Below are 26,638 nucleotides of genomic sequence, written 5' to 3' on the forward strand. Positions count from 1 at the left end.
GATGTCTCTGTCAATCTTAACTATCTGAGGTAGAACAAATAACGGAATCAAATATCATCCAATTTAATCTCATCAAAACACATCCACAGTTGACATGCTGGCACTAACACTGAAATCAGTCCTCGAAACCAAAATCCTTTTATGACAGATTCTATTACTCAGAAATAATATCTGTCGAGGGAAAAAACGTTATCTTCGCCGAAACAAAAATCTCGAATTAGATCTCGCGAGAAAAGTTGCACGCGGAATTCCCCGCCAGCGATCGATCGACTGTGTCAACAGCGCGGAGGAATACATTCGGTGAGACGGCCAGGTGTCGCGTTGCCGTTCGATGACAAAGCACAGCTCTGCATTACAGCAACCGTGTAACATTACACAATGTTATATAGCGCCCCCTCTCGACTGGGGGAAGGGTGCATTGCGTCGTTTATTACCTGACTCGTTAACTTGGGCTTTTGGCCTTTTCAAAGTCTACGACCTCGGGGTAAACAATGATTAAATTTGAACCCATCACAAAGCTCGCTATGTTGTAAAGACAAGATTCACAGTGGAGGAGATACAATCTGCTACAAGAAGCGTCTGTTGTCATTTTCTTGTCTTCATATTTAAGTTACTATTTATTTTAGTAGGTTTAATCTTAGCTTTGGCCATAAAAACTGTGTCAATATTTCAATAAATAAATATTATGGCAGCTGCTCTTGTTTTTATTGTCACTAAACATTCCTGCAAATTTTAAACTGAACTTTTATCAGTTTCAATGTATTCAAAGTTTGAAAAGAGATTATTTTCAAAGAATTTAAAATATATGACATATAATGATATAACTATTTACTTGATGAAGGGACAAGGCGTAGCCCAGAAACGTTGCGTTGTGAACGGTGTACAGTTGTACCCAACGTTACTCACCTGAACTTTAAGGAGCTCAGCCCACAACAATTTGTACAGGGGAGGACCTTTGCCCACAACAACTTGTACAGGGGAGGACCTTTGCCCACAACAATTTGTACAGGGGAGGACCTTTGCCCACAACAACTTGTACAGGGGAGGACCTTTGCCCACAACAACTTGTACAGGGGAGGACCTTTGCCCACAACAATTTGTACAGGGGAGGACCTTTGCCCACAACAACTTGTACAGGGGAGGACCTTTGCCCACAACAACTTGTACAGGGGAGGACCTTTGCCCACAACAACTTGTACAGGGGAGGACCTTTGCCCACAACAACTTGTACAGGGGAGGACCTTTGCCCACAATAGTAATACATGGCCCATGATAGTAATACACCGTTATTTAAAATAGTGCGTATTGTTTTATTTAACGACACAGAAACACCACGTAATATTGCATATTGAGAGAGCAAAAACTGAACCGTTTATATATTAATAATCGATCTGTAAAACTAAACTTCGTGAGCACTCTGAACATTGAGGTGGGTAATACAGAGTTTAATTAAATGAAAGGAGAAAACAAAGGGGTAGAGAGGTTTTTGTGAGTGCAGTTAATGTTTTATCACAATTAGAACTATTTATATCCTCAACAGTGTGAGTATTAAGGGTGAATATTAATGTAGGCACAAATTTATGTTGTGGGCAAAGGTCCTCCCATGTCATGATTGTCGTGGGCAGAGTTCCTGTGGTAAACGATCCTGTGGGGAAAGTCCCTGTGGGGAAAGTCCCTGTGGAGAAAAGTTCCTGTGTATAAAGTGCCTGTGGGCGAAGTCGCTGTGGTAAAGTGCCTGTGGGGAAAGTGCCCGTGGGGAAAAGTTCCTGTGTATAAAGTGCCTGTGGGCAAAGTCGCTCTGGGTAAAGTGCCTGTGGGAATTTTTTCAGTGGGTACATTTCCTGGATTTGTTGTAAACAAAACAGCAGTTGTAAATCCATATCATACGATGTTGTGTGTAGTCATATAGTGTGAATGGGCGGATTTAAACGACCTTGATGAGAACTTGAGACCCGTGAAAATAAGTTCTTTCAAATTTTGTGTGGCAGTAAAAAACGCCGATGGACATTTTTCACTCACTCACCTCATGGAAGCTCTAAATGTCAGGATAATGATTTTGCATTGAGAGTGGTCGCAATTCACGTACACCTTTCAGGCTGCCTGTTGTCCCAGTTTCAACACATGCGCACGTTGGGAACGTGCATTAGGAGTGCCAGATAGATAGATCCAGTTTATTTACATAGCCTTAGACTGTCAACACACCGGCCCAGAGTGGACATACATCGTCGAATCGATTAATGCGAACGGCGGCCATTAGCTTGTGTTTAACAAACTATATCCTTATTTGTCCAGAGCGGTGTCACCCATCCATTCTTTGGTGTTCGCGTTCGTGTATCACCCCGAGAGGCAAGACGTGGTGAACTGGTTCTTTCATATCGCTGTGTGTGTTTTGTTGTGTAATGTTTATTCTCGGACTTGTTAATGGCGTTGAATGTTGCTTGTTTTGTCTGTGACGTCATATTACCTGATTTTATTGTGTAATGTGTGTGTACGTGGACAGATACACATATTGCCATCAGTGTCTCTATTTACACAGGATGGTTGAACATTGTTTAATGATAAGAACAAAGTACTACAATGCGATATAATAAATCTGTATGTTGGCTGAGCTCTCAAAACTCACAAAAAGTTAGATCTTAGGTTGTATCCCAGATCCAACATTTTCCGTCCATTTTTGTGCTGGCTGGAATTTTTATTGGTTGACACCAAACAGCAATTTTCAAGCCATATGACATTGGTCTCTAAATTTTCCACATTGGACCTGACAATCCATTCAATAAAATCATGAGCATCGATCTGTGAAATTGGGACACGGCGATATGTGTCTACCAAGTCAACAACACTGACCACCCGATCGAGTTAGTCGCCTCTTACGACAAGCCAGGGTTGCTGAAGATCATTTCTGATCCGGTTCTTCAGGGATTCGTTGGAATGACGTATCTCACGCGATATTTTCACACCATTGCATGGGGGATACCTACTTTTATACAGACTTTCACAGACTGACATCTTCGTGTAAAATATTTTTGCATATGTCATCATGCCTTTCAAGCCTTGAAGACAGAATGTGATACGATTATAAAAATGCGAGCCAGTCCTTTATCTAAGTTCTGAATGCGCGATAAGGAAATGTGAATACATATGATACCATATACCCGGTAAACGACGGGTGGTCGAAAGACGAGTATATGCTTTACAGTGACATTATCTCACTGCACAGTTCTCCTTCAGCCAACCGTGGCTTCAAAATGTGTTCCACTAGCCCCATGGGCACCTTTCGCCAGCCTCTCACGTGACTTAATCCCGTATCGTTTCGCGTTTCCCGGCGTCGCCCACGTGCAACCCGTGCTTGTAAATAACACAAGTTTATCGGCAGCATTGTAAAAACATTGTTGAAGTTGACTGACAACTAGCGGGATTGCTTTAAAGTCCCATGTTGATATCACCACGATCAATTCAGGGTGCTTACCGCACCACTTGTCGAATGACGTAACTTGAGATTGTGTAATTTTTGGTTTGAGTGTGTTGGGGTGTTTTTGAGAGATAATTGATGAAGACTTACATTATCCACTGGAAAAAAATCCATTGGAATATTGTACAGACTTTACCAAGTTTATCGACGTGCAATTAGAGACAGTCGGATTTTGCACCATATTGGTGAGACCCCCGGCACTGCTAAACTGGAGTGTTGTTTAGAAATGGATTTTGTACGTAATACTTTCCAAATGAGTAGTCTGCTTTTACGGAATTGTGAAAAAATCTGTGGTATGAATTACTAGACATTATCAACGTTTTCTTCTAGGGGTGGAGTGCATTAAGACCACAAGGTTAGGTAGTTCTTATGTATAGAATTAGCAGAGTGGGTTAAAATCTTTTCTAGATGTAATGCTTCCTTTGCGGGAATGTTTCAAGCATATCGATCGGAATTGTGGAGTAACGTTCGACAGCTTGACCTTCAATGGACCCAGCTCCATACAGCGTTACAGGAACACAACGAGAACCAGTCTTCTGGAAAGTAGGATCGCAAAATCATTGAATTGTTTGATTTGAAAATGACATTTCGTGGGATCTTCGGTTTTCCAAAAAAATAACTTCCCTTTTCGCCTGGCTATAATTCTCACTAGTCATTCAGAAATCGAGCAAGGGATTAGAAGTATTAGAAATTGTATTTTAAGTGGATTCCCAAACGTATTGGTGTTGTCAATGTTATTAGTGGAGATGGACTGTTCAGAGCTCAAGTTATTTGTCTCAAGCAAATGATATATGTCTGTATTGACTCTGATACCACGGGGTCTTGGCTTTTCAAAGATTTTAAATCCAGAGGGAGAATCGCTCCACGCAAACTAGCATTCTCTGAAGCAATATTAAGGGGGAGTAATTTTTTGAAAGCATTTATTTGTAAAAGCAATTAGCAGGGAAGATAACTTCAAAACAATGGTCTGCACAAATGATTAACACTGCGTGTTTTTCGATATTACGTAACCATGGCAACCTCTTTGATTTCTGGGATTATAGTTCAGCTTCAGCTAAACCGCCATGGAACGAAATACATGTTTGATCTGTTTGACTGTGTAACATGCATGAGACCGTCAAACCACCTGATTTGGTTGGTATGGGCGTTTTCTTGTCGTATCTCGACATTGCGAGCTTTGCATACGTAACCTAAATTCCAAGCCATGTATTCTCATATACAATAACTAAAACACAGCAGAGACCCCAAGGGACCCCAGGGTCTCATCCGGGGCTGTTTAGAAGCCGTACCCACATAATAGAAGCTGCAATGATTGGGAATAGTTGTCCTAGGCACGACACCCTCCAACGGCTTTATATTGACAGTCTTTGAACCAATATCGACCTCGATCCAAATATTACGGGTAGGGTACAAAAGACTGTTTCTTTCAGTTCGATCTGGCCTGCCAGAACATCACCCAGACCGGCAATTCTATGTAGCCATTCAGGAACTCCTGAGCGAATTACATCCACGCGACTGCACCTTCAAAGAGCGATTAGGAATCTTTTACCAGTCGCTCTCAACTAAAATAACATGGTTGTCGGGCTCGTGAATGTTGAGGCTCTATGGTGAAATAAAAGCCCATCATTGATGAAGCAACGACAGTCCAATCTGCCAAATTCACGGAAGGTAGAAAATCGTGATTGAATAATCAGTTAGCGGCTGCTTTGATCAATACAATAATATAAATGTTTCTATTCTTAACGTAAACGAAGAAACCCGATCACCGCTGTTAGGAGCTTTATTTGCTTATCAGATTTAGCGAATGTTGTATTCGGGCTCATCAATAGCTCTCTAGCAGCTCGAGTGTCCTTCAGATGCAGCGCCCATATTGACCGTTCGGTGCCAGGACTTTGGCAACAATACCGTTATTGGAACGGGCCTTCCTGCTGGGCAGACGTGGTCATTTTTTCTGACCCTTGTAGTTCCAAGGAGTACATGGATGGCATAAAAAGGCATCTGTGTGGGGGACATTCATTGTTGTGTCGTTTAGTTTTAATCTAACTTTGTTTTCACTGTATTCCTTGAGTTTTTTTATTGATCGACAGAAAGGTTGTCTTTATCAATATACTCGCCGAAATGTTTCCTGGGAGTCTTTGAAACGACAACCATGGAGACCTTCCAGGGATCATTGGCTCACAGAACCTGTGTCACATAACTGTGTATACAGTGCGAGAGTAAACACGCTGTTAAATTTCAGCCCAAATATACGTGTGGATAAAACCATTGAAATACCTCGAATGCCTCATTGCTATTCACAGTCCTTTTATACTCTGCTGTATATAGACCCAGCGTGTTGCGTGTCGGTCTGGTTGATACGTACACCCAGATATAACATTACTTGGTGGGATGAGAATAATATTCAAGATATCATCTTGCTGACCAAGCACTTTGGTCGAGGCGCTTCCTGAATTTGATGCAAAATAAGTAGTGACGGTACTGGTTGTATGGTCAATCGCCTCTTGCACAGGCCCTCGCATGTGTGAGCGTGTATGTATGCGCATGCGTAATGAAATAAGATCAATGTGTATCCGTAATCGAACTCAAAGGGACCGCTCATGTCACAGTCTGTTTGCAGTGAAAACGTACCGATGAATTTCACTTTAAACAAAAAAAGTAAATCGAAATAGAGTGAAATTTAGATTGCGAATCCTCATAATTTTACCTTGCCAAGTGGACATTTAAATCTCAGAATTTTATTCAACTTCGATAAAAGTTGCTTAACAAACAATCATAGTTTCAAATCGCTTAATTTATTTTATCACAAGGGGGTATGCACATTAAATGAAACACCAATAACAAGTTGGGCTCGTGTACGTTAACGCTCATCACGGACCGCTTGTGCATTTGTGTTACTTTTCCAACTACTGCGCCTACCCCCTTGTACTACAAACCAATAACAACGATTTGAAATCACGGTCGTTTGTGAAACAACTTTTATTCTAAGTTGAAAAAAATTCTGAGGCTCATATTTTCAATTTGCACGGTGAAATATCGGGATTCGCAATTTATCTTTCTTTGTTTTACTTTTGGGGTTAAAGTGAAATTCATCGGTACGTTTTCACTGCAAACAGACTATAGTTCGTAATAACCGTATTTCGCTATACGCATACCTGTTCAAATATACAATAAATGGCTCGAACAAAAGTAGTTAGTTATTTCCATCTGTTCGTTATATGCGTGTTCAGTGTAGACGTAGTTTAGAATATTATATTCATACAACTGCTTGCGAAACGTTAAACTCAACATCGCCACAGTGTGTAGAGTATTTGTTACGGAAATATGTGAAAATAGGATTGTGCACATTCGTATCTTCCGTCCTACCTGTACTGACTATCTGGGGATTAAGGGAAGGAGATTTCGATAGAAAAACCCCAATCAAATATTACTCTATCATACATCTAGTTACCGAAATGGTGTTTCACGCTGAATGTCAATGACGTAGGTGGGGGTCATCGCGCAGCATTGTCCAGTCATCACAGATGTCCAGCTATAGATCGTGGTAATGAATCTCTCGTGAGTGTCCGTCAAGTCCACTATCTTGCACAGTCGGATATGATCGGCCAATCTCCTTTACCGGTTTCTCACACTAGTCTGGAAGTCCGGTTTTGTTCGTGGGAGGTCAGTTATTCTGGTACATGTCCAGTCACATTGGTCAATATTTATTTGTAAGTATGAGCTATACCCGTTGGTGTGCACATTCATTTCTTTGCTATAGACCTAGATGCAATTTCTCGTCACGATCTATTGGTTTGGTTCTAGATGTAAAGTGAACTTATACTTGATAATCAGTTGATTCGGGTTGTGTGTAAGTTGAACTTACACTTGATAATCAGTTGTGGTTCCGATGTAAGTTGATCAGATGCTTGAAAATCAGTAGGTTCGATTTAGAGGCAAGTTGAACTTACACTTGATAATCAGTTAGTATGGGAGTATGTGCAAGTCGACTTTACACTTGATAATCAGTTGGTCCAAATTAAGATGCAAGTTAAGCATACACTTAATAATCACTTGGTTCGATTTAGATCCAAGTTGAACACATGCTTAATAATCAGTTGTTGGTTGAACAAACACTTGATAACCAGTTAGTATGGGTTATATGCAAGTCGAACTTACACTTGATAATCAGTTGGTTCGATTTAGAGGCAAGTTGAATTTACGACTTGATAATCAGTTGAATCGTGTTTAGTTGCAAGTTCACGTACACTTGATAGTCAGTTGGTTCAGGTTCAGATTTAAGTTGAAAATACGCTTCATAAAATTCGGTTTTTATGAGTAGGTTGAACTTAGACTTGGAAATCAGTTGGTTCGGGTTTAGATGTAAGTTTGAACGTACACTTTATAGTCAGTTGGTTAGGGTTTTGTTGTAAGTTGAACTTAGACTTGACAAACAGTAACAATGTTTGGAGCTTTGTTTCTAAAACTGAATCTACACTGAAACTGAGTCGGTACAGGTGTAAACCCACGTTCAACTTTTGAAAATCAGTTGGTACAGGTTTATGAGCCATTTAACCGCTGCATCGTCCTTTACAGGTATCCTCCATGATGCTGATACAAAGAAACATTTTCTGAGGAGTTGTCTATGATGGTGGTGTGAGAAAATGACGAACCACATGTATGATTTTACAACAAACTAGAAGGGAGGATTAGGATCTGATAATGTGAAAATGTCGTAACTTAAAACTATTTTATACGTTTACGTCCTGGTAGTTTTCTCTGAAAGCATCATTAAGGAAATGTACGAGAAGGTTTCATTAGTGTACATTGTTTTTAGACACGTTTGAAATATATATCACATTTCTGGATCAAAAGCAGCCATGATTATCAAAAGGTTTTTGAAACTTGAAAGGTCCGTGACCCAACAAGCGGCACTTTTGTTGGAGTTGATAATTTTGGAAAGTTCGGAACGACTAAAACCGTACATTTCCTGACTTTATAGCATGAGAGTGCTCAATGTTGCTTGTAGTACGAGGAGACAGGTCTTGAAATACGGTGTACTGCAGACATACTGTATATCTGTCAATGAGGAAGTGCATATAATATGACTTGCTATACGAGCACGGATATACATGTAGATAGATAGTCGCACGCAATGGGTAGACTTAAAGTTCACTTTAGCCATCTTGGATGACGTCACACTTGGTTAAGACAAATTCTCCATATTTATTCCGATATGACTACACAGTTCCATTTAGAAAATGGTCAAATTAATATATGCTATAGGCTTGAGATTACACTTTCTAAGTAAAGTAAAGATTCATATTCGAACCCCCTGACACAACTTAACGAAAGTACAGGGATCTTTACTGTAGTGAGAATATGCATTGTGACATATTATTCTTGTAACTGGCTGTTTCATCTGATAAGATGAGTATGGGGATGGATGCAGCACCACTGCTTGTTCTCTTGGTCCCAAATTTGACAATTTGAACTGATGTGATATTGCTGACATTGGGGCGGTAGGTTAGCCTTATTGTTAAAGCACCCGCTCGTCACGCTGAATACCCGGGTTCGATTTCCTGCATAGGTACAATGAGTGAAGCCCTTTTCTGGTGTCCGCCGCCGTGATATTGCTAAACGCGGCGTAAAAACATACTCACTATTGCTGACATTAGTTTCCGTAGTATAGCAGTGATATTTGCTGAATCCTGACACTGTGGTCTTGCTGTAATTTTGCTGACAAAACTTTTTGTATTCCCCGGAATGCTAACTGTTGTGCACATGGTGACTTGACTGTGTTTCTTTAATGGATTAGGATTAAGGGGTGGTCTTGCTTCAGCATTGTTGAACACAGTCCCATCGTGATATGATATGGCAGCAATGTTGTTATAATCACAGTCTTAATCCTTAGATCCTAAATTGCTCCTCCCACCCCCACTCCTTTACACTCATTCATTCATTCTTTCATTCATTCAGTCAGTCAGTCATTGGATAAAGAAATGAATAAATGAATGAACAAACGAATGGTGGGTGTAAGTTGCCTTGTATATAATTACAGTAAAGTGCGCATCTTAGTTGATCGTACGCTGTGAGGTAAATGAATCTCTATGTTAGAGCCTCCCTCCCCCCTCACATACTAGTATAACCCCTTAAAATAAACAATAAACACATGACTAACAATAGGAAAGTTCACACGCACCGCATTTCGCCGTCCTGTGAGCCCCTAAACCTGAACAGTTCACCCTTGCGAAAACACATACAGGGTACAGATATATAATTCAGTTCAGAAATACCAGTACTGTATGTAACAAACTTTCTCTCCGTTATTACTTACCGACTATAAAGCCTTGATGATTTAGAAGTGAAGATAATTACGATATCTTGACCATATCCCTCCCTCACAATTTTTAATCAACTGCATTTCCGTAATATTTTCAATCTCGATGCTTATTGTAAATACGTGTACATAAAAGAGATTTCCTTCCCGATTACCAGTGACGTACTGATCCAAGTTACAGCGTACTTAAAGTTCATGTTCCGTTCATCCACGAACAGATACATAATTGAGAAGTATTTTGGGAACTAATTGCACCGATGTTAATTATCAGAAACATCAGGATTAAGCAATATGGTTTCATGCAAAGAAAAAGCAAAGCTTGATAAACAGGTTTGAGGATTTCCTCTGGTAATTGCATGTTGTTTCTTTCGACTGGGATTTCGCGTTGTGTCTGTTGAGAATGGTCTGCATGTCGGTTATCCGTGCAGTGGCAGATGCAGATGAAGAGCAGATGCATGTCATTCCAAGTCTGTAGCCAGTTCTTAACCTCCCTCGGTGAAAGCAGAGGTTTGTTTTCATTCCTCAGTTCCTTCCCCCATTAACGTCCTCCAATGAGGTCAATCATGTGCACGCATGTTCAGGTATTTCTCCAAAACGCAGCGCACGTGTTTCTTATCGGGGCTCTTTTATTGACGTGCTGTTGCAGGATAATTAATGCGCTCGGTATTATCACGTTAGCGGGCAGTGAGTGCGCTGGACTTGGAATAGGAACGTCTTTCCCTTTCATGTGGAACATTTCGCTCTGAGGAGAACGAATTGTTTTCTCGCCTTTCTTCACAAGATATTGGGAAAATGTCCCTAGACTGACAGAAAGCATATTTTTCAGCCATCAGTACCGTTTGGTAATGGATTAATTCACATGGCATTGTGCGGGTTTGTCGTGATCAATTCAAAATCAGAGGTGGGATATCAATTTCTGTTATTTGCGGACATCGACTCTGGTAACGACGCTGTACAAGAGTGGCTAAATGATGCAGAGCAGCACTGCAGTCGCGTGTAAGACGCCGTTCAGGACTCGTGGAGTTAGTTTTCGATGACAAAAATCGAAATTTTCCGCTTGGGATGTCGATCTCGTACAGATATGTATTGATAAGGACTTTTCCTTTTCCTATTTGGACCCTCATCAAGGACTTTCAGAATTGACATTCGTGAGAACCTCACATGTTTAATTACCTATTGTAGGCACGAAGAAATCCCTCCCTCTAGTTTACTGGACTGTATTGATCACGAGCTCTCACACTACACCAGTTTCGACCCTTTAATTCTCGACATCCAACCTTCTTGGTCCACGGTTTGCCGTGCCTTGAGGGGGATGGGAATACAGGGCCTACATTACTGTCAGATCTAGCGGGTGAATGCACAGACTTCAGTTGACAAACATAGTCCCACGCGGACCTGACATCAACAAGCGTCTCCCTCCGCGGTACAATATAGTGCGCTAGGGCTGACAGATAACTTCAGGTGTATGGACTGCTGGCGTTGGATGTCGCCTCACACGTAACGGGATACATTGCTTGTGTGACTCTGTTTTGGAGTAATGTAGGTCATCCGTGGACGCTATTAACGGTAAGTCTCACTTTCATATTGTAAAAGTCATTCTACATTTTACCTGTCAGTTTCACGATCACCTGACGAATACGCGTGGCCTGTGTATAAGAAGTATTGATCTGCCCGAACTATTTTCTATTCTTTGAATGGAGGTAGTTAAGGAATAATCCTCAATTTGTTGTTATTGTCCATACAAAGTGGTTGTATCAACTCACGTCCTTATTGCTCAATCCGGCCAAATTGACTGAAACTGGCACAGGTCTAATTCGTGTCAATCACCTGCACAGGTAAAACAAAATGGCGACAAGGGGAGGCCGTGTACCTAGCTGCCTGTGGTGACGAGAGGACATCTTGCTATCTCAATGACCCGTGGTCAAGCATGTGTATATCTAACCCACTCACTGTGAAGGCGAACGAGATTTTCCCGCTTCGACCTCTATTTTAACAGAGTTCCGCATGGAAAGTTTTCAATAAACGGGCACTCAGCATATTTCCTTTGCTAACCCCGTGTCGCCGAGCCTCGGATTTTGAAATACATATTGTGTGTTAGGAAATCTGTTTATTGTTGTGAATTCAGAGGAGTGTATAAGCACCATCTTGTCACACAGGAAAAAGGAAGGAAGATTTTGAAGTTGAAACATCGAAAGAAAAATGACGAAAAAAACTGGCGCGGATGTGGATCCTAAGAGCCGAGCGTCACTTTTAGGGCCCTCGGGAAAAAAGGTATGTACCGTGGGATCGAGTATGTTTACTATTCGTCATATCATTGCGACCTGTTTGTTATCGAGGGGGAGCCCTGATCTGCTGACAGTCACTGCTGTTATCTATAGCTTCTCAAAGCATTTGAATACACAAATACCGTTACTGGCTTAACAGTATGTATGTATGATAGCGTGATCGTTGAGGTTTCATAAAAAGGGATCGTTGTATGTGTGTTTGTATATTACATACATATATGAATATGGGTTATTTATCGGTCAACGCTTTAAGCAGGGTGGGCTGTATATCACCTTTAACACTATTACATGCATGTGGAAATTGGAACAACGTCGGGAGGCAGTTCTAACAGGCCCTGTATTCTCCCTTATTATGCATTCCTATACTGTTACATTATCAAGACCATAATCCACATCGGAAACATATACTCAACAGAAAGAATCTGAAAGTCGAACTACTATATGATTAAAACAGTACATTACTTCAAGAATTATTTTAATCAGATTACACCACCTGCTGTAAGCGTGGTCACCTCCTTAATATGCTAAAAGCTAGATGCTGCTCGATCAGGGCGAAGCCATGTTGAGTACTGGCCCCGTACATGTGTCGGAAATGCTGATGTAACTGTAATTACAGTGTCGTGATGTTTCCGTTACTGTGCAACACGTGTTCGGATGTCCGTGTTGGTGACCCGTTTACCGTTTTCTTAAGAAACACGCTTTAATACCCAAGACTGGCTCACATATTGTATTGAATAATTTCTTTAACCAACACTGTTAACGTCACCGACAGCACGTGTAAGGATGGGCTCAGTGTCCAGATGGTAGGTGGCCCCAAGGTGAAAGTCTTCACCCACGGTGAAGTATTAAACGGGTTTCGATTTCAAATGTATGCATAATTACCTCAACACCGTTTCTCGATACTCTTGGAATAAATAATGTGTTTTGTTTTTCTTATACCTTAATATAAACAGTACAGCGCCCATGCTTGGTGTCTGGAACATATACGCTTTAAAATAAATCGGGATTTTGTTTTGAATGACTAACGGACTGACTGAAAAATATTCTTTCTAAAACACCAATAAAATGGCCTTATGGTGAAAGTGACCGAGTTGATTTGGCGCTCCACAAACGACAGTGGAAGCTTTTCGTGTCTCTCTGAGAATATTTACCGTGTGAAGTATACATGAGGGATGCATATTTCTTTATGAAATGTACACGTGTATGTATATATCTTTTTGAAATGTACATGTGTACGTATATTTCTTTATGGCATGTACACGTGTGTGGCTATTTCTTCATGACACGTGCATGTGTATGACATTGTGAAATGTACATGCGTATGTATTTTTCTTTATGAAACATACGCGTATATGCACATTTCTTTGTGAAATGTACACATGCATGTGTCTTTATTTGTGAAATGTACATGTGTATGCATGTTTTTATGAACTGTATGTATGTGTGTGTGCGTATGTATGTATGTATGTATGTATGTATGTATGTATGTATGTATGTATGTATGTATGTATGTATGTATGTATGTATGTATGTATGTATGTATGTATGTATGTATGTATGTATGTATGTATGTATGTATGTATGTGTGTGCATGTTTCTTTATGAAATGTACATATGGATGTATATTTCTTTATGAAATGTACAAATGTATCTCTCTATGAAATGTACATGTATGTTGACTGGCATAACGGAGAGATTCCAGACATTTCCACGTGTCCAGAAACCATACGGATGATGCTTCATCTCATTAGTGTGATTGATGAGAGAATTAATGCATACTCGAGTTGATTACATGTCGCCCCTTCATCAATACACACCATTCACATGCAAGACGAAAGCTTGGCCAGAATATTGAAGTTAATACATCTTTCATCTCCACGTTCCTTTCACATCAGTGCAAAATTGTTTATAGCAGTGTCTGCAGTGTACGAGTGTTATGTCACAACACCGTCACTGTGTTTTACATAACATGGCAGTTTTGTTGGTTGACCTAGAGCGTCAAAGACCATATTGTTATGTCATGGCGTTATGGGGGATGTTGTCGTGTATACAAGTGACCTAGTAATGAGCTTGTAAGAAGCCCAGGTTTTGTAATTTGTTGCAACCAAATCTGTTTCATTCCAGTTAGTTACTGAGTTTTACGCCGCTTTTAACAATATTCCAGCAATATCACAGAGGGGGACACCACAAATGGCCTTCACAAATTGTACCCATGTGGGATGCAACCTGGGTCTCCAGCGTCACGAGCGACCACTTTACCACTAGGCTACCCCACCGCCCTTGGTTTCACATGAAGTTACATAGTGATGAAATTAGATGTCAAAGTATGTTAATATTATATGTTGGGAATTTTCGCGTTCTGGTGCAGTTAGCAACAGATTTTGCAATTTACACCAGCTGTGAAGCAGCTGTTGTGTTTGTGCAGCTGCAGCTGTTTGAAGTAAAGATATAATAGTAAGTAAGGTTATTTGTAATTGCCTAATTTGTTATGACGATATGCCGTATGGCTCTACTACCGATGTCTTCGGGATATGGAAACCAGTTTTGTTTTGGCAACAGCTGTGGTGTTTGAATGATCTCTTTTGAATTTCCAATATCCAATATTCATTCTATAACTGCGTGTGTTCCAATGTATCGTGAGTAACCGGTTTCCTAAAGGTGAATGTTGTTTAATTTCGAAATCGGAAATAGTACACAATACCACAACGACCATATAGTACAAAACGTCGAGCCTCTGCACGTACTGGTGGTTGATAGAAGGAATATTTACAGCACGGGGATAGCGACATTTAGACTCAACAGTGAGTGAATGATGGCGGGAAGAGTAACGCTTAGTCCACGAATATATATCGAAGGAAAAAAATAAGGGATCACACGAAGGAACAAGTGCTCCTGTATTTTTCGCAAGGTGTCTTCACAAGCTTTCCATCGCATAGCTTGTGAAGAAACCTGGGAAAAAGATAAGGCGCCACTTGTGCATTGATCTGATCCCTTATTTTTTTCTCTCAGTATATATAATATTGATAGTAACAAATATACCAATTTACATTGAAAAGGAGCCCAAGTGACTTGGGAGGTTCTGGCTAAATCTAGACTTGCTTCATTTAGGACTTCAGGGGCGGCTTGGTAAAATAATGTGATTCGGTTACTGTTAGACAGGCAGGGCGAGAATCAATGAGATTACGTAGGATTATGCAGAATTACGTATCTATGTGAGCACGAAGGGTTTGTATTGCACCTTTGTAGGTCCGGACAATTTCAAGGACTTCTGAACCCATGCGTTCAGCGCTTTATCTTTCTATCTCTAATCGGATTCGTAACGTTTGCAGGTTAGAATGAAGATCTGTTTAATCATGCTATGTATGGGTAGAAGGCCTTCAGTAGTCAGTGGTTATGCGTGTATGTGTATATACACTGCTACAGCCATGTATGTTGAGTGTGAGTATTGTGAACGCCGACCTTTGCAATGACAAGCCCCGATTCGGTAGATATGGGCTTCATATACTGAACAGCAAATGAAACGCAACACTGTCTTTTTTCAATAGAAGACATAGACAGGAAGATGTATGAGATTTCATTTTTTCGAAACTTGCGTTTCTTTTGCTTTTCAGTATACATTGTACTCATTTGGGAATCGAACCCAGGTGATTGGTAGGATGGGTGAATACACCTGGTTATCCTTGCGACCCCGATCTCAGAACACGGTAACTGTGTCTGTAGTTCTGTGAATAGTCTGTGATATTAATGAACATTTTAATGTCCTCTGCTGACATTTACTCATTGCTGAGATAGACGTTTGGCTGTGTAGGTGAATATTGCATATGTGATGCGGGCTCTATCTCACTCACAGACACTGTTTGTGAAACCCCGTTTAGATACATTGTGAGAGGCCTCTTCTGGTGTCCCATGTCGCTTGTTCGTTAAAACCCGTGAAGGCCAGGGGTAGAATTGGCCTTCAACAACCCATGCTTGCCATAAGAGGCGACTATGCTTGTCGTAAGAGGCGACTAACGGGATCGGGTGGTCAGGTTCGCTAACTTTGTTGACACATGTCATCGGTTCCCAATAGCGCAGATCGATGCTCATGCTGTTGATCACTGGATTGTCCGGTCAGGACTCGATTATTTACAGACCGCCGCCAGAAAGCTGGAATAGTGCTTAGTGCGGTGTAAAACTAAACTGGAGGAGACATGAAAACCTCACTCACTCACGCCCATTCTCAATCGCATACACTGTTTGTAAATGCTCCATTGTTTATTGGAAAATGAATCAGTCGCCCTAAAGTAAAATATAAAGGAATTTAAATATCTTTATTCACTGACTTTCCGTGGTAAGACAGACATTGAATATGAGTACGGAATCACAAACCAGCAAAGAAATAAGACATTTCAAAGTCTCCACTTTTTCCAGACACTGTGGGACCTTTTAACTGCATGAACTCGTAAATATAATCTTATTTTGAAAAAGTACTGCATTTACTTATTTGACTGGCAGCCTTTTGCATTTATCCCGCCTAACCATATGCACTAGGGGATTAAAGTCAGGATTTAATGCGTACTGTATCTGAACGTTCCGAGGTCATAATGAAGTTGAAGTTCAACCAGTTTAGCTTCCATGTATGTTATCGTGCACGTATAACACATATTCTACCCATGGTGCAACAGTTACATTGTGTCTTAGGGAAATTGTTTACCAAGTTAGAAGTAAATGAATCGTGGGTTCGATAAAGCCATTCCCTGCGGGGGTCGGGCAAAGTCGCCCTTGTCCTGATTGCCGCGATAGTAAGACGCTTAAAGCCTGTCTGAGTTGCGCTTATCCATACGAATGCTTCATTTCCAGTCTCGATGTCCTTCCCACAGGGGAAAGGGTACCTTCTAACTTAGTATCCACCATTGGAGTGCAAACACGTATTAGTTTTTCATTCTCATTTCTGAATCTGAAATAGTTGATATTTGACAAATAAATGTTCTTCAGCGGCTTTGACGTAATTAGATATTGCCCACGAACGTTAAGCTGAATCCGCCCGATAGTAGCATCATCCCGTGTTATCATCTTCAGATGATAAATCCTTCCTAAGTTCCTACTTAAAACATCATATTGAGTTGAAGTTTCCAGATAGTATTGAATATGACATATTCATGCGCACAGTTGCAGTCAATTCACGATTACATGAATAAATTTAAAAGTCAAATCAGAATGGTAATTACCAGCATCTCAGTGTTTGAGGATAACAAGGTAGAGCACCAGGAACTGCAACAGAGTTGGGTCGCTGAGCAGTACATATGACAGTGGAGGATAAATCTTTTGGTGTATATGGCTGTTCCTCGGGAGAGCCTATCTGCAGGGAATCAGGACCAGAACCGACCATTATCCTATACTCCATCATGATTTATTTCTCACTGACTGTAATTATCCTGCCCCTGCATCTTTTGTGACGATTCATCTTTTGCGTCTTGCCATCGACCCGAGCTTTGATTAGTGAGAGTCTTTGGTAACATGCAAATGGTGGCTATACGCCGCTCTGTTTAGCTAATTGATACGACATGTGATCTGCTCCCATCTCTAGCTTCGGGCTCAACTGGGATCCTGTCTACAAACACAGTAAGCCGTGTTAGCGCACAAATATATGCTCGCCGATACAGTGAACCAGTTAGCCAACGCGGGCAGCTATGCTGCAGTCTGGCTCGAGAGGTCATTTTCTATAATTCAGCTTCTTTTCCTAGGCTGCCTGGTGTTATGTGAGAGTGCGTTGTCAGGCATAATTAAAGCACATTTTGAAAATGTGCCTCAGGGGCTTCTAATGTTGGAAGGCTGATGATGTCTTCAGAGAAGTGAAAAAAAACTCCCAGGAATGAACACCTCTTAAGAAAGAGACTGTGAACCAAATTAGTCACATGGCCTAACTTCAAAATCCAAATTAGCACCAGATTGTGACTTTGGTTCCTCGTTCTGTTTGGCGTTTTACAAGTCTTGTGATTCAAAAGCTATAAATGATATATATTGATTTGGATGGTATTGAGTGCCGTTTGTCTGGTAATGGCAGCAGACGGTCAGGTCAAAGCTCATCCTGATTCGGCTTTGGTCGTTTGGTGGAGGTGAGGCTGACGTTGTCGCTTAACACTCGGTTCATGTCGTTAATGGCCCCTGTCCGTTGCAGCGAGAAATATAAGCATCCTCGTACCACCTTCCGATTGTCCCATAGGGTCACGAGGTCAGAGATTTTTCGCTTTGCATTGTAGCACCGAGCACCCGGATTTGGAGCGTGCTCAATGAAATCTCATGGGCGTCGGGATTTGTAGGCTTAAATTTATGATATGCAACTGTTTTTCAAGATTTAACCTTTAGCCGTTATCTATGTGCTCTATGTGTGCGTTTTATGAGAATTCGGGTTTATTTTTGTGGTATCATTTTTTATTCGAAGCTGTACCGGCAGATTTTCAAAAAATGTGTTGGTTTTCTGTGTATTTCGGTGCTGGCACCCAGTCAAGTAATATGAACAGCAAAATGAATATTGTTCAACACTCAGGATAGCCTGTGCATATTTTAAATCATAATCTTTAAGATATAAGGTTAGGTGTTCGTCTTGGAAACCAACGTCCTGTGTTCGCCTCGCCACGGCCCATATTTCCTTCATGTATGTATGGTTCCAATAGTATCTCTTGTACATGCTATTTCTGGTAAATGCTCAATTAATGATCAATGATCGGTTATCCTCACGCAACATAAGTTTTTAAGAATCCTTGTGTTTAAAACGCTGGCCCGCATCTACAGTCAGTGTACACTTGGATGAGTCTGCTGGTGGGATATTGCTGAAATTTAAATGGGACGATAAGGTAGCCCAGTGATCTAAGTGTTCGCTCGTCACGTCGAATGCCCGGGTGCGATTCTTGAAAGGGGTACAGTGTGTGAAGCCCTTTACTGGTGTCTCTAACCGTTACATTGCTGGAATATTGCTAAGGGCGGAAAACCCAACTCACTCACTCACCCACCCACCCACCCACTCACTCACTCACTGGAACATTCAGGAACATTCAGGAACATTCAATTCATTCAACATGAATACGATCTCAAGTGATTGTCGATAGCTGTGTTATTGTCTGATCAAAATAATATTTGTCATTGACAAGAGAGTTACTAGTCTCTCTGGTTTGACGTTAAAAACATTCAGTTACTGCCAAGACTGGCGATGCATGACATCAGCAAAGTACGTGGGCGCTATATGAATGGATACCATTGTTCTCATGTCATGCTGTGCAGCGTCATGCCATGTCTTGACCTTTGGAGATTACCGAGAGTCTAAGATACAACGGTGGCTATAGAGTGCACATACAAAGCACTTGTTATATTGCATAAGGAGTATTAACCTGCTTTGTAGATGGCCAAATGAATAGGTCTAGTATTTCTGCATCGGTGCATCATGCGTATCCCGCCTAAACTGGGTTGTATACGCAACAACATTTGTGATCATTTTTTATACACATCACAACTGATATTTGGGATATGGTGCGTGTCAAGTTACGTTAATCTGTTATATAAACCCGACTGCAGTGCAGAGAGATGTCACGAGGCTGTGTCAACATCATGATTGTTGATTTTTACACCCATTGGACATTTTTGTGTTTAGGGGGTGTTTAGCCTTATGGTTAGAGCGTCCGTGAAGTAGATTTCTGGTGTCTCCGTAGGTAACTTTGCCAGAATATTGGTAACGACGCCGTAAAATCATACACATTCACGAATGGCTACGTGTTTATTGAGAAGCACATGCCTTGTGTTAACCGTCGTCATGTTGTAAACTTCCTCAAATGACATAAAACCATACTCACTCATTCCATGTTCGTCATGGGACGGTGGGTAAAGCACCCGCTCGTCACGCCGAAGACCCGGGTTCGATTCCCCACATGGGTACAATGTGTGAAGCCCATTTCTGGCGTGTCCCCGTGATATTGCTAGCATATTGATAAAAACGGCGTAAAACTACACTCTCACAAACTCATCACCATCCACATACTGTTGATCCCACAAATTAGTAGACGTCTCAGATTTGCTTCAGTCAAGCTTTCGACGCTTACTGTGATTACGCTATCTTGCGAATGGAATACTTTTCCAAGCGGTGTTAACAAAATTCACTTCCTACAGGTCATTAGACAGCTGCGACGACAACCAGCTTCGCCCACCGATTTGTCGCAGTGTAACTGGTTCGTTGAGAATGAACCATTAATCGATTTATAAATTATCGCCATTATATATTTAGCGGTATATTCAACTCGCGCAAGCCTCGCCAAAATGACGAGATTTTGAAGACACGTCCTAACAAGTGAATGGTAAAGCGCCGAATATATGACGCTGATATTGGCGATCTGTTTCACGCATCTTATTTATAACTCCTCAGCGTTCCTGTTGTAAATAATTACTATGTTTCTCTGACAAATATATTGTGCAAAATCCAGAGAAAAGATGCTCCGATCTCCAAAAATATTATTTACCCTAGCGTTCGGTTGTGTATTGTCCTCGATATCTTGTTGAATATGACCGATTTCGTTCCGGACACATCCGATTACTTCCGAATACTTTAGAATAATTCTTCGTATTTCTGTTTAGCACGTCGTGTACTAACAAATCCCTTGAACATTTCTCCGAAACGATGTTTGCTGAAAATGGTCCATTAAGAGTTTTATCAATATTCATAAATACCAAACATTATTGGCCGGATGAGATAAGGCCGAGTTCCCGTTTAACCCGAGAGCTTGCGTGACTTGTAACTGACTCGAGAGTGACGAGAGCTTGTCCATGCGTAGAATTCAAGATTGTTTTTCATTCATGGTATAAGTTTACGTCTTTATTTTGTAAACGTGTCCTGAATATATTCCTGGCAACCTCATCTCAATCGAAAATTGTATCTATTTCTCCGGATTGAGTACCGTTCACTTTGAAATACCACCAACATGACTAGATTTTATTGGACAATCATATACTTGCCCATTGTTATGAACAATCACATATAGAGCGCTAGGTGTCATTGAAACTGCAATTTATGAGCTGCTTGCTAAGGGTATCAATGAAAGTAAAAATTGTTGAAATTTAGTTTTGTTTTTCAACGGAAGCGGAAGGATCTTAATTACATGAGCTGACAATGCCATTGCTCTTTCAGTCTGAGCCATGGAGCTGCGGTGACGCTGTGTCTATGATGATGATGATGATCATTATCATGATCATTATCATGATGATCATCGCTATGATTACACCGTAAACATGTCCGTGTCGGTATAACTGATTTTGAATGTCGTGATTTATATCGATTTTCTCCTCACTTACGAACGTTATTTTAAAATTTTAAAATTTATTCAAAGCAGTTTGCGATTTGAATAAACCTCCATTTCAATCTAAACTCAGCTGCAAGGAAAGTAATAATTCATTACGAGACGACTGAATCCATGACTCCAGCTAAATATGAAGCATTAGCCATAGAATAGAAGATGATGATAAGAGACGAATAAAAATGTGAACACATCCTCTGAGAATGCCAGTCTCTCTAGATGATGAATGTACTCAGTCCTTGAATCAATTTAAGAAAACACCACACTATAAGTGAAGAAGTGGGACCACCAGGGACAAAAAGAAAAATTTCAAAAGAATATGAAATCAATAGAGGCTTGGAAATGGGTTTTTTGTCTGTCAGGAAATACGGCGCATTAAGGCGACCACAGCCGTCAGATCCTCAACATCCAGGACATGTTTGGGTTTTACGGTTTCTATAGAAGGCTGAAAATGCCATATATACGCTTCGGAGACATATATCACTCTATAGAATGGTGCATTATCATATATCCGCAGCAACGCAGTTTGGGTTTATATGGTGTTCTTCGGTCTTCGCTTCCATGGCGTTTTGTGCGATGCAGTGCTTTTGGCACTAATCTGATTTTCTTCTCCAGGAACCTAACTCCAATGACTTTTATGAGTTTAATGACAGTTGAGGTCAATTATCATGTTTCTGACGGATGGGTCTTCAGTCATATCGTCAACTCTGGGTTCTGGGAAGGGTTGATTGTCAGTATGACTACGTTAATTTCATGAAGGGGTTTACGTCGTTGAACATTTCACAGGAAACTCACACTAATCGAATGAAGACTGACATCAGTAAGTTGATTTCCCGCCTGAGATTGATTATGTCAAAAGTACACGGTATGTTTAAAAATATACAGTTTGAAATATGTTTAAGTCGGCGTCAGTGCATTTAAAAATGTACAATTAGAAATATATCCATGTCGGTGGCAGTGTAGAACATGTTGTTATTCAACCAGTAGAGATCCGGGTAAGATGTAGTCTTCAGCAGCCATGCGATTCAACTAACGGGATAGAGTGGCGGGGCTCGCTTTCCTGGTTGACACGTCATCGTCTCCCAGTTGTGTAGATGGGTGCTCGTGATGTTAATCACTGGATTGTCTGGTTGAGACTCGAATATTTACAGACCGCCGCCATATCGCTGGAATATTGCCGATTGCGGTGTTAAAAAAAACAACAAACGAAATCATCTTGTAATCCATTTCAGATACAATATACACCCACCGTCTAGAGCATACACCCACATGCTTTGTGTATAGGTTGTGTGCTGTGGAATTACACACGTCCCGTAAGGTCGTTCTGGTTTCTGGGGTATTTCGTAATCCCCAGTCAACCCGGATTTGATTTTCCTCCCTCGTGAATCGAGATATATTTACTTATCTCAAAGGTCAGGGGACGTATGACAATCTAAAATAGATAATATCTAAAGATAATTGTAGAGTGATGGTGATCAAAATGGAATAGGTTTTCAAGTACGTGTATGTTTCTTGAAGCGTGGGGGCAGTCAATGCACGTTTCGGTTCAGTATGTTGTTGCTTACGAGCTGAAAGGTAGAATTCAACAAAAATGTTTGAGAGCCCCCTATGTCAACACTTCTGTAACGCATTGCGACGCGTCTTTTGTACGTCAGCATCTAGTTTTGACCTCTCATTTCAAACCTTCGTATCTGTTCATGCGTATGCCGGTTTTATGTGATAATGACAGATACGAACACACGTTGCCATGTTTGTTTCTGTTTGTAGTCTGTTTCTAGTGTGTTTATCCACATCGTTTATTAAGCGGGTGTATTTTCAAATGATTTTGTCAAAATAGTAAATATTATTCCGATATTACGCTTTCAAACAATTGTAAAGCATCAAATCTTAGAGCTTATTAGAAATGGCAGGCTTAGATGATTCTCTTTATGATAGACTAGCGGGGATTGATTGATTGATTGATTGATTGATTGATTGGTTGATCGATCGATCGATCGATCGATCGGTTCATTGGTTGATTGGTTGGTTGATTGGTTGGTTGATTGGTTGGTTGATTGGTTGGTTGATTGGTTTAAAGTGACTGGGAACGTAAGTTCGATTCTAATGTACCTACAGTGTACCTCATAACCTCTGTAGGCCACGTCCAAACCTCACCCCCGGGTTTGGGAGAGACGGGGGAGTGTACCCAGGGTGCAGTTTTTCTATGTGTCTCTGACTTTGAACTCAATGAATAACGCTTCCCTTTAAAACTGTGTTGAAAAAGGTCGTCCTTTAATGTGTTTATAATATATTAAACATTTAGAAATCGGGGCGGAGCTGCTTCATGGGATTAAGGGCAGGCTGAAAGGAGTTTTTTTCTTAAATTATTTCCGAATGAAACACGTGTGTGTTAATTTTAGTGTCAAGGTCGGAGTTCACATCACAAACAACAACATTACTCAAATGTATATCGACAATGATGAACATTTAACCGTTCATGTCGCCACTGCTCTCGCAGTAATCCGGAGCCCAGTCGACCATGGTTAGATATATAGCATCACTTGTTATCTTGAAGCGCTGTTTTGAACTATTGAATTCCACGATTCATTGCGCTCACTGCCCAATCTTGTCACTTGAGTTGGCAATTGACTTGGTTTTAGTGAAAGTATTTGAAGTAGAGGCGGGCGCCATACTGAAAGGAAATTGTTGCTGAAACGCCCTACGGACCTCAATTCACAAGTTCTTACAAAAGAGATATCAAAAATAGGTCACTCGCTTCCCTGCTTCGGCAAGAAAAGGCTTGATATATGTCTCTTTCAAAACGTACCCGCTGGAAAATATATAATGCCTCCAATTCAAGTTTGTTTAAACCGGCTTAATGCTACAGCAGGTCGGGTTGTACTCATTCTGTCCGCATGGATACAACCTGATTATAGATATCACTCATAATGGAATGACAGATGGTTGTATTGGATAAAAAAAGTTACATTTTATAATTTTATCATTTTTATCGATCGATATTGTGACGCCGTTTTTTTTTCAGAAATATATTCGCTGAAGTTTGAAATGTGCATTTTAATATGATGTTGCGGTGTCTCTGCATGTAATTTGCCAGTACTTTCTAAAGTGAGTGAGTACGGTTTTGCGCCACTTCTAGAATTATTCCAGCAATATCATGGTGGGAGAACCAGACTTTATACATTGTAACAATGTGGGGAATCGAACTCGGGTCTTCAGCGGGATGCGCGAACGGTTTAATCTCTAGCCTACCACTCGTCCCTACATTACACAGTGATGTCACCTTTGTAAATAAGGAAGATGGTAAGTGATGATGGTGGTGATGCATCATCATCATCATCATCATCATCATGAATAAATCAAAATTACATTGCGCTCTTTCCCAAGCATGTTCCGTCTCATAACAGAGATATGCAGCGATTGTATTGCATAAAGATCTTAAACTTTACCCTCGAATTGCTAGTACGTATTCTCTGGTACGTGCGGTTTCTCATGCATGAAGATTAAATGTCAAGTTTACTGTCGTAAGCCTCAATCTCTCCCATGACGAGCTGTCGCTGTCAACATCTCATGTCCTTATGCCTGAGGCAAAGATAAATACATCCCTGCAACGAGTCGCGCCGGGTTTCTAGATGATGATAGTACATTACTGGAGTTATGTGTGCGTCCTGGAACGTTTGTCAGTTCGACCTGCCTCGGGCGATGTCCCGGTTGGATTGTCACGTCAGGGCGAGTGGTTGTGTAAATGAGAGGACAATACAACTCAAGTGCCAAACGCTTCCTCCATCAACTAGACTCTTTTCACATTACGTCACCTAATTGGCAGTTGTTATGATGTGATTGAGTGACCTACTCTTCAGCATTGTCCACAGGTCATTTGACCTCCGGGTGAATAGGTTTGTTTGTGGGAATGTTTATCGAAAGGACAAAGGACCGTCACGACGTCACTGGAAAGTATAGTGTCGGCACCTGCGGATTTATAGTATCCGATTACGATTTCACCTGCTGTATTAACCATCTTACAAAGTTGTAGATTAATCAATTTTATTGTTTATCGGCACTAGCGTCATAAAATAAACACGCCATACAATGCGTATACATAATTCAATTTTTTTAGAGTTGTCCTTAGAAGATGTGTTATTGAATATTCAGTAAACCGCCAATGTATTTTTGGCGATGTATTTTCAAATGCACGTATATTGAATATTTTCAGCTCGAATCGTATTTGTGCTCTACAAACACACCCTGTCTCTCTAAACAACACGTAGGGATACATCCGTGATAGCTGCCGGCAAAACAAACATCAAAACGTACATACCAAAACAGGAGAAAAGTCAACACACCTCGTCGCTCGATGTCGTCTGCTCCGCGACCTCTCGTGCGCTACGTCATCACAGTGACCTGCACTTGACCCCGCGACCTGTCTTAACTCCCTCTGTGCGTGCAATGTCAAATCTCGTTGTTGTTTTTTTAAAATATATAGTCCTTGTTAAATATATATCTGAAATGACAAACAGCTTGAATTTTAACATCAAACTCGCGTCAAGGCAGATCTGTTTTCCCTTAGACGAATAAACTTATGAAAAGTTTTCATGTCCCAAACTGGGTTAAGTTTTTTGTGTCCCGGTGAAAGCATTCTAGAACCCTTGGAAATAACATCCGCCTCAGACAGCCAGCCGATACATATCTGAACTCGAATACATGGAAAACAGCCATAGGGCCGAGAACAAGCTATATTATATCGATTTCTTATATCATGGCAAGTTAGCTTTGAAATAAACAGCGTTTAATCTGCAAACGACATTGAAACATTATGATAAAATATTACAAGGGACCCAAACTCCTCTGCGCCGGTCCGCGAGCACGACACCATGCTGGAGTGGAGGGGCGCGACATTCCCCAAATCACCAACCTAACTCACTATGAGCGAGGTAAGCGAACTGATCTACAAACGTATGTGTTGTATTTTGAGTGTTAATGCGCTATCCAATGAGAACCCCTTTTTATGTATCCCTGAACAAGTTCGTCTGTGTCAAACTTTGTAAACTAGCCCGTGTCCTTAGCTTCGCAGGTGTCGGATTGCCATCGGCCCGATCGGCTTTTCCCGGAAACTTTCATTAGCTGGACCAACCCTGATATTAATGTATAGGCAAAAGTCATGCCAGTGTTTATTAACGCCCCGAACCTGATTGGCTCAATGTGCTTAATGTACGTAAACAGATTTGTGACCATACTCACACTGGCCGATAGTTGA

At 40.9% G+C, this 26,638-nt stretch overlaps 1 protein-coding gene across 8 annotated transcripts in view; it reads left to right on the forward strand.

Moving 5' to 3' along the window:
• LOC137290203 (tetraspanin-18-like) overlaps nt 1-26,638 on the forward strand; it is a 105,045-nt gene that overhangs the window by 49,544 nt on the left and 28,863 nt on the right. For 2 of the 8 annotated variants that reach the window (XM_067820927.1, XM_067820931.1), the window contains exons 1-2: nt 11,072-11,354; nt 11,945-12,059. The exons of 2 other annotated variants lie outside the window; for them this stretch is intronic. In XM_067820927.1, the coding sequence (XP_067677028.1) occupies nt 11,988-12,059 (72 nt within the window). In that variant the 5' untranslated portion in view covers nt 11,072-11,354; nt 11,945-11,987. Of the gene's footprint in view, nt 1-10,471; nt 11,355-11,623; nt 12,060-26,233; nt 26,316-26,638 lie in introns of those variants that run through there. 4 more of the 8 variants (XM_067820929.1, XM_067820930.1, XM_067820934.1 and 1 more) reach the window with 4 other exon arrangements.

Source organism: Haliotis asinina, chromosome 7, assembly GCF_037392515.1.
Source record: "Haliotis asinina isolate JCU_RB_2024 chromosome 7, JCU_Hal_asi_v2, whole genome shotgun sequence".
NCBI classification, from domain to species: Eukaryota; Metazoa; Mollusca; class Gastropoda; order Lepetellida; family Haliotidae; genus Haliotis; species Haliotis asinina.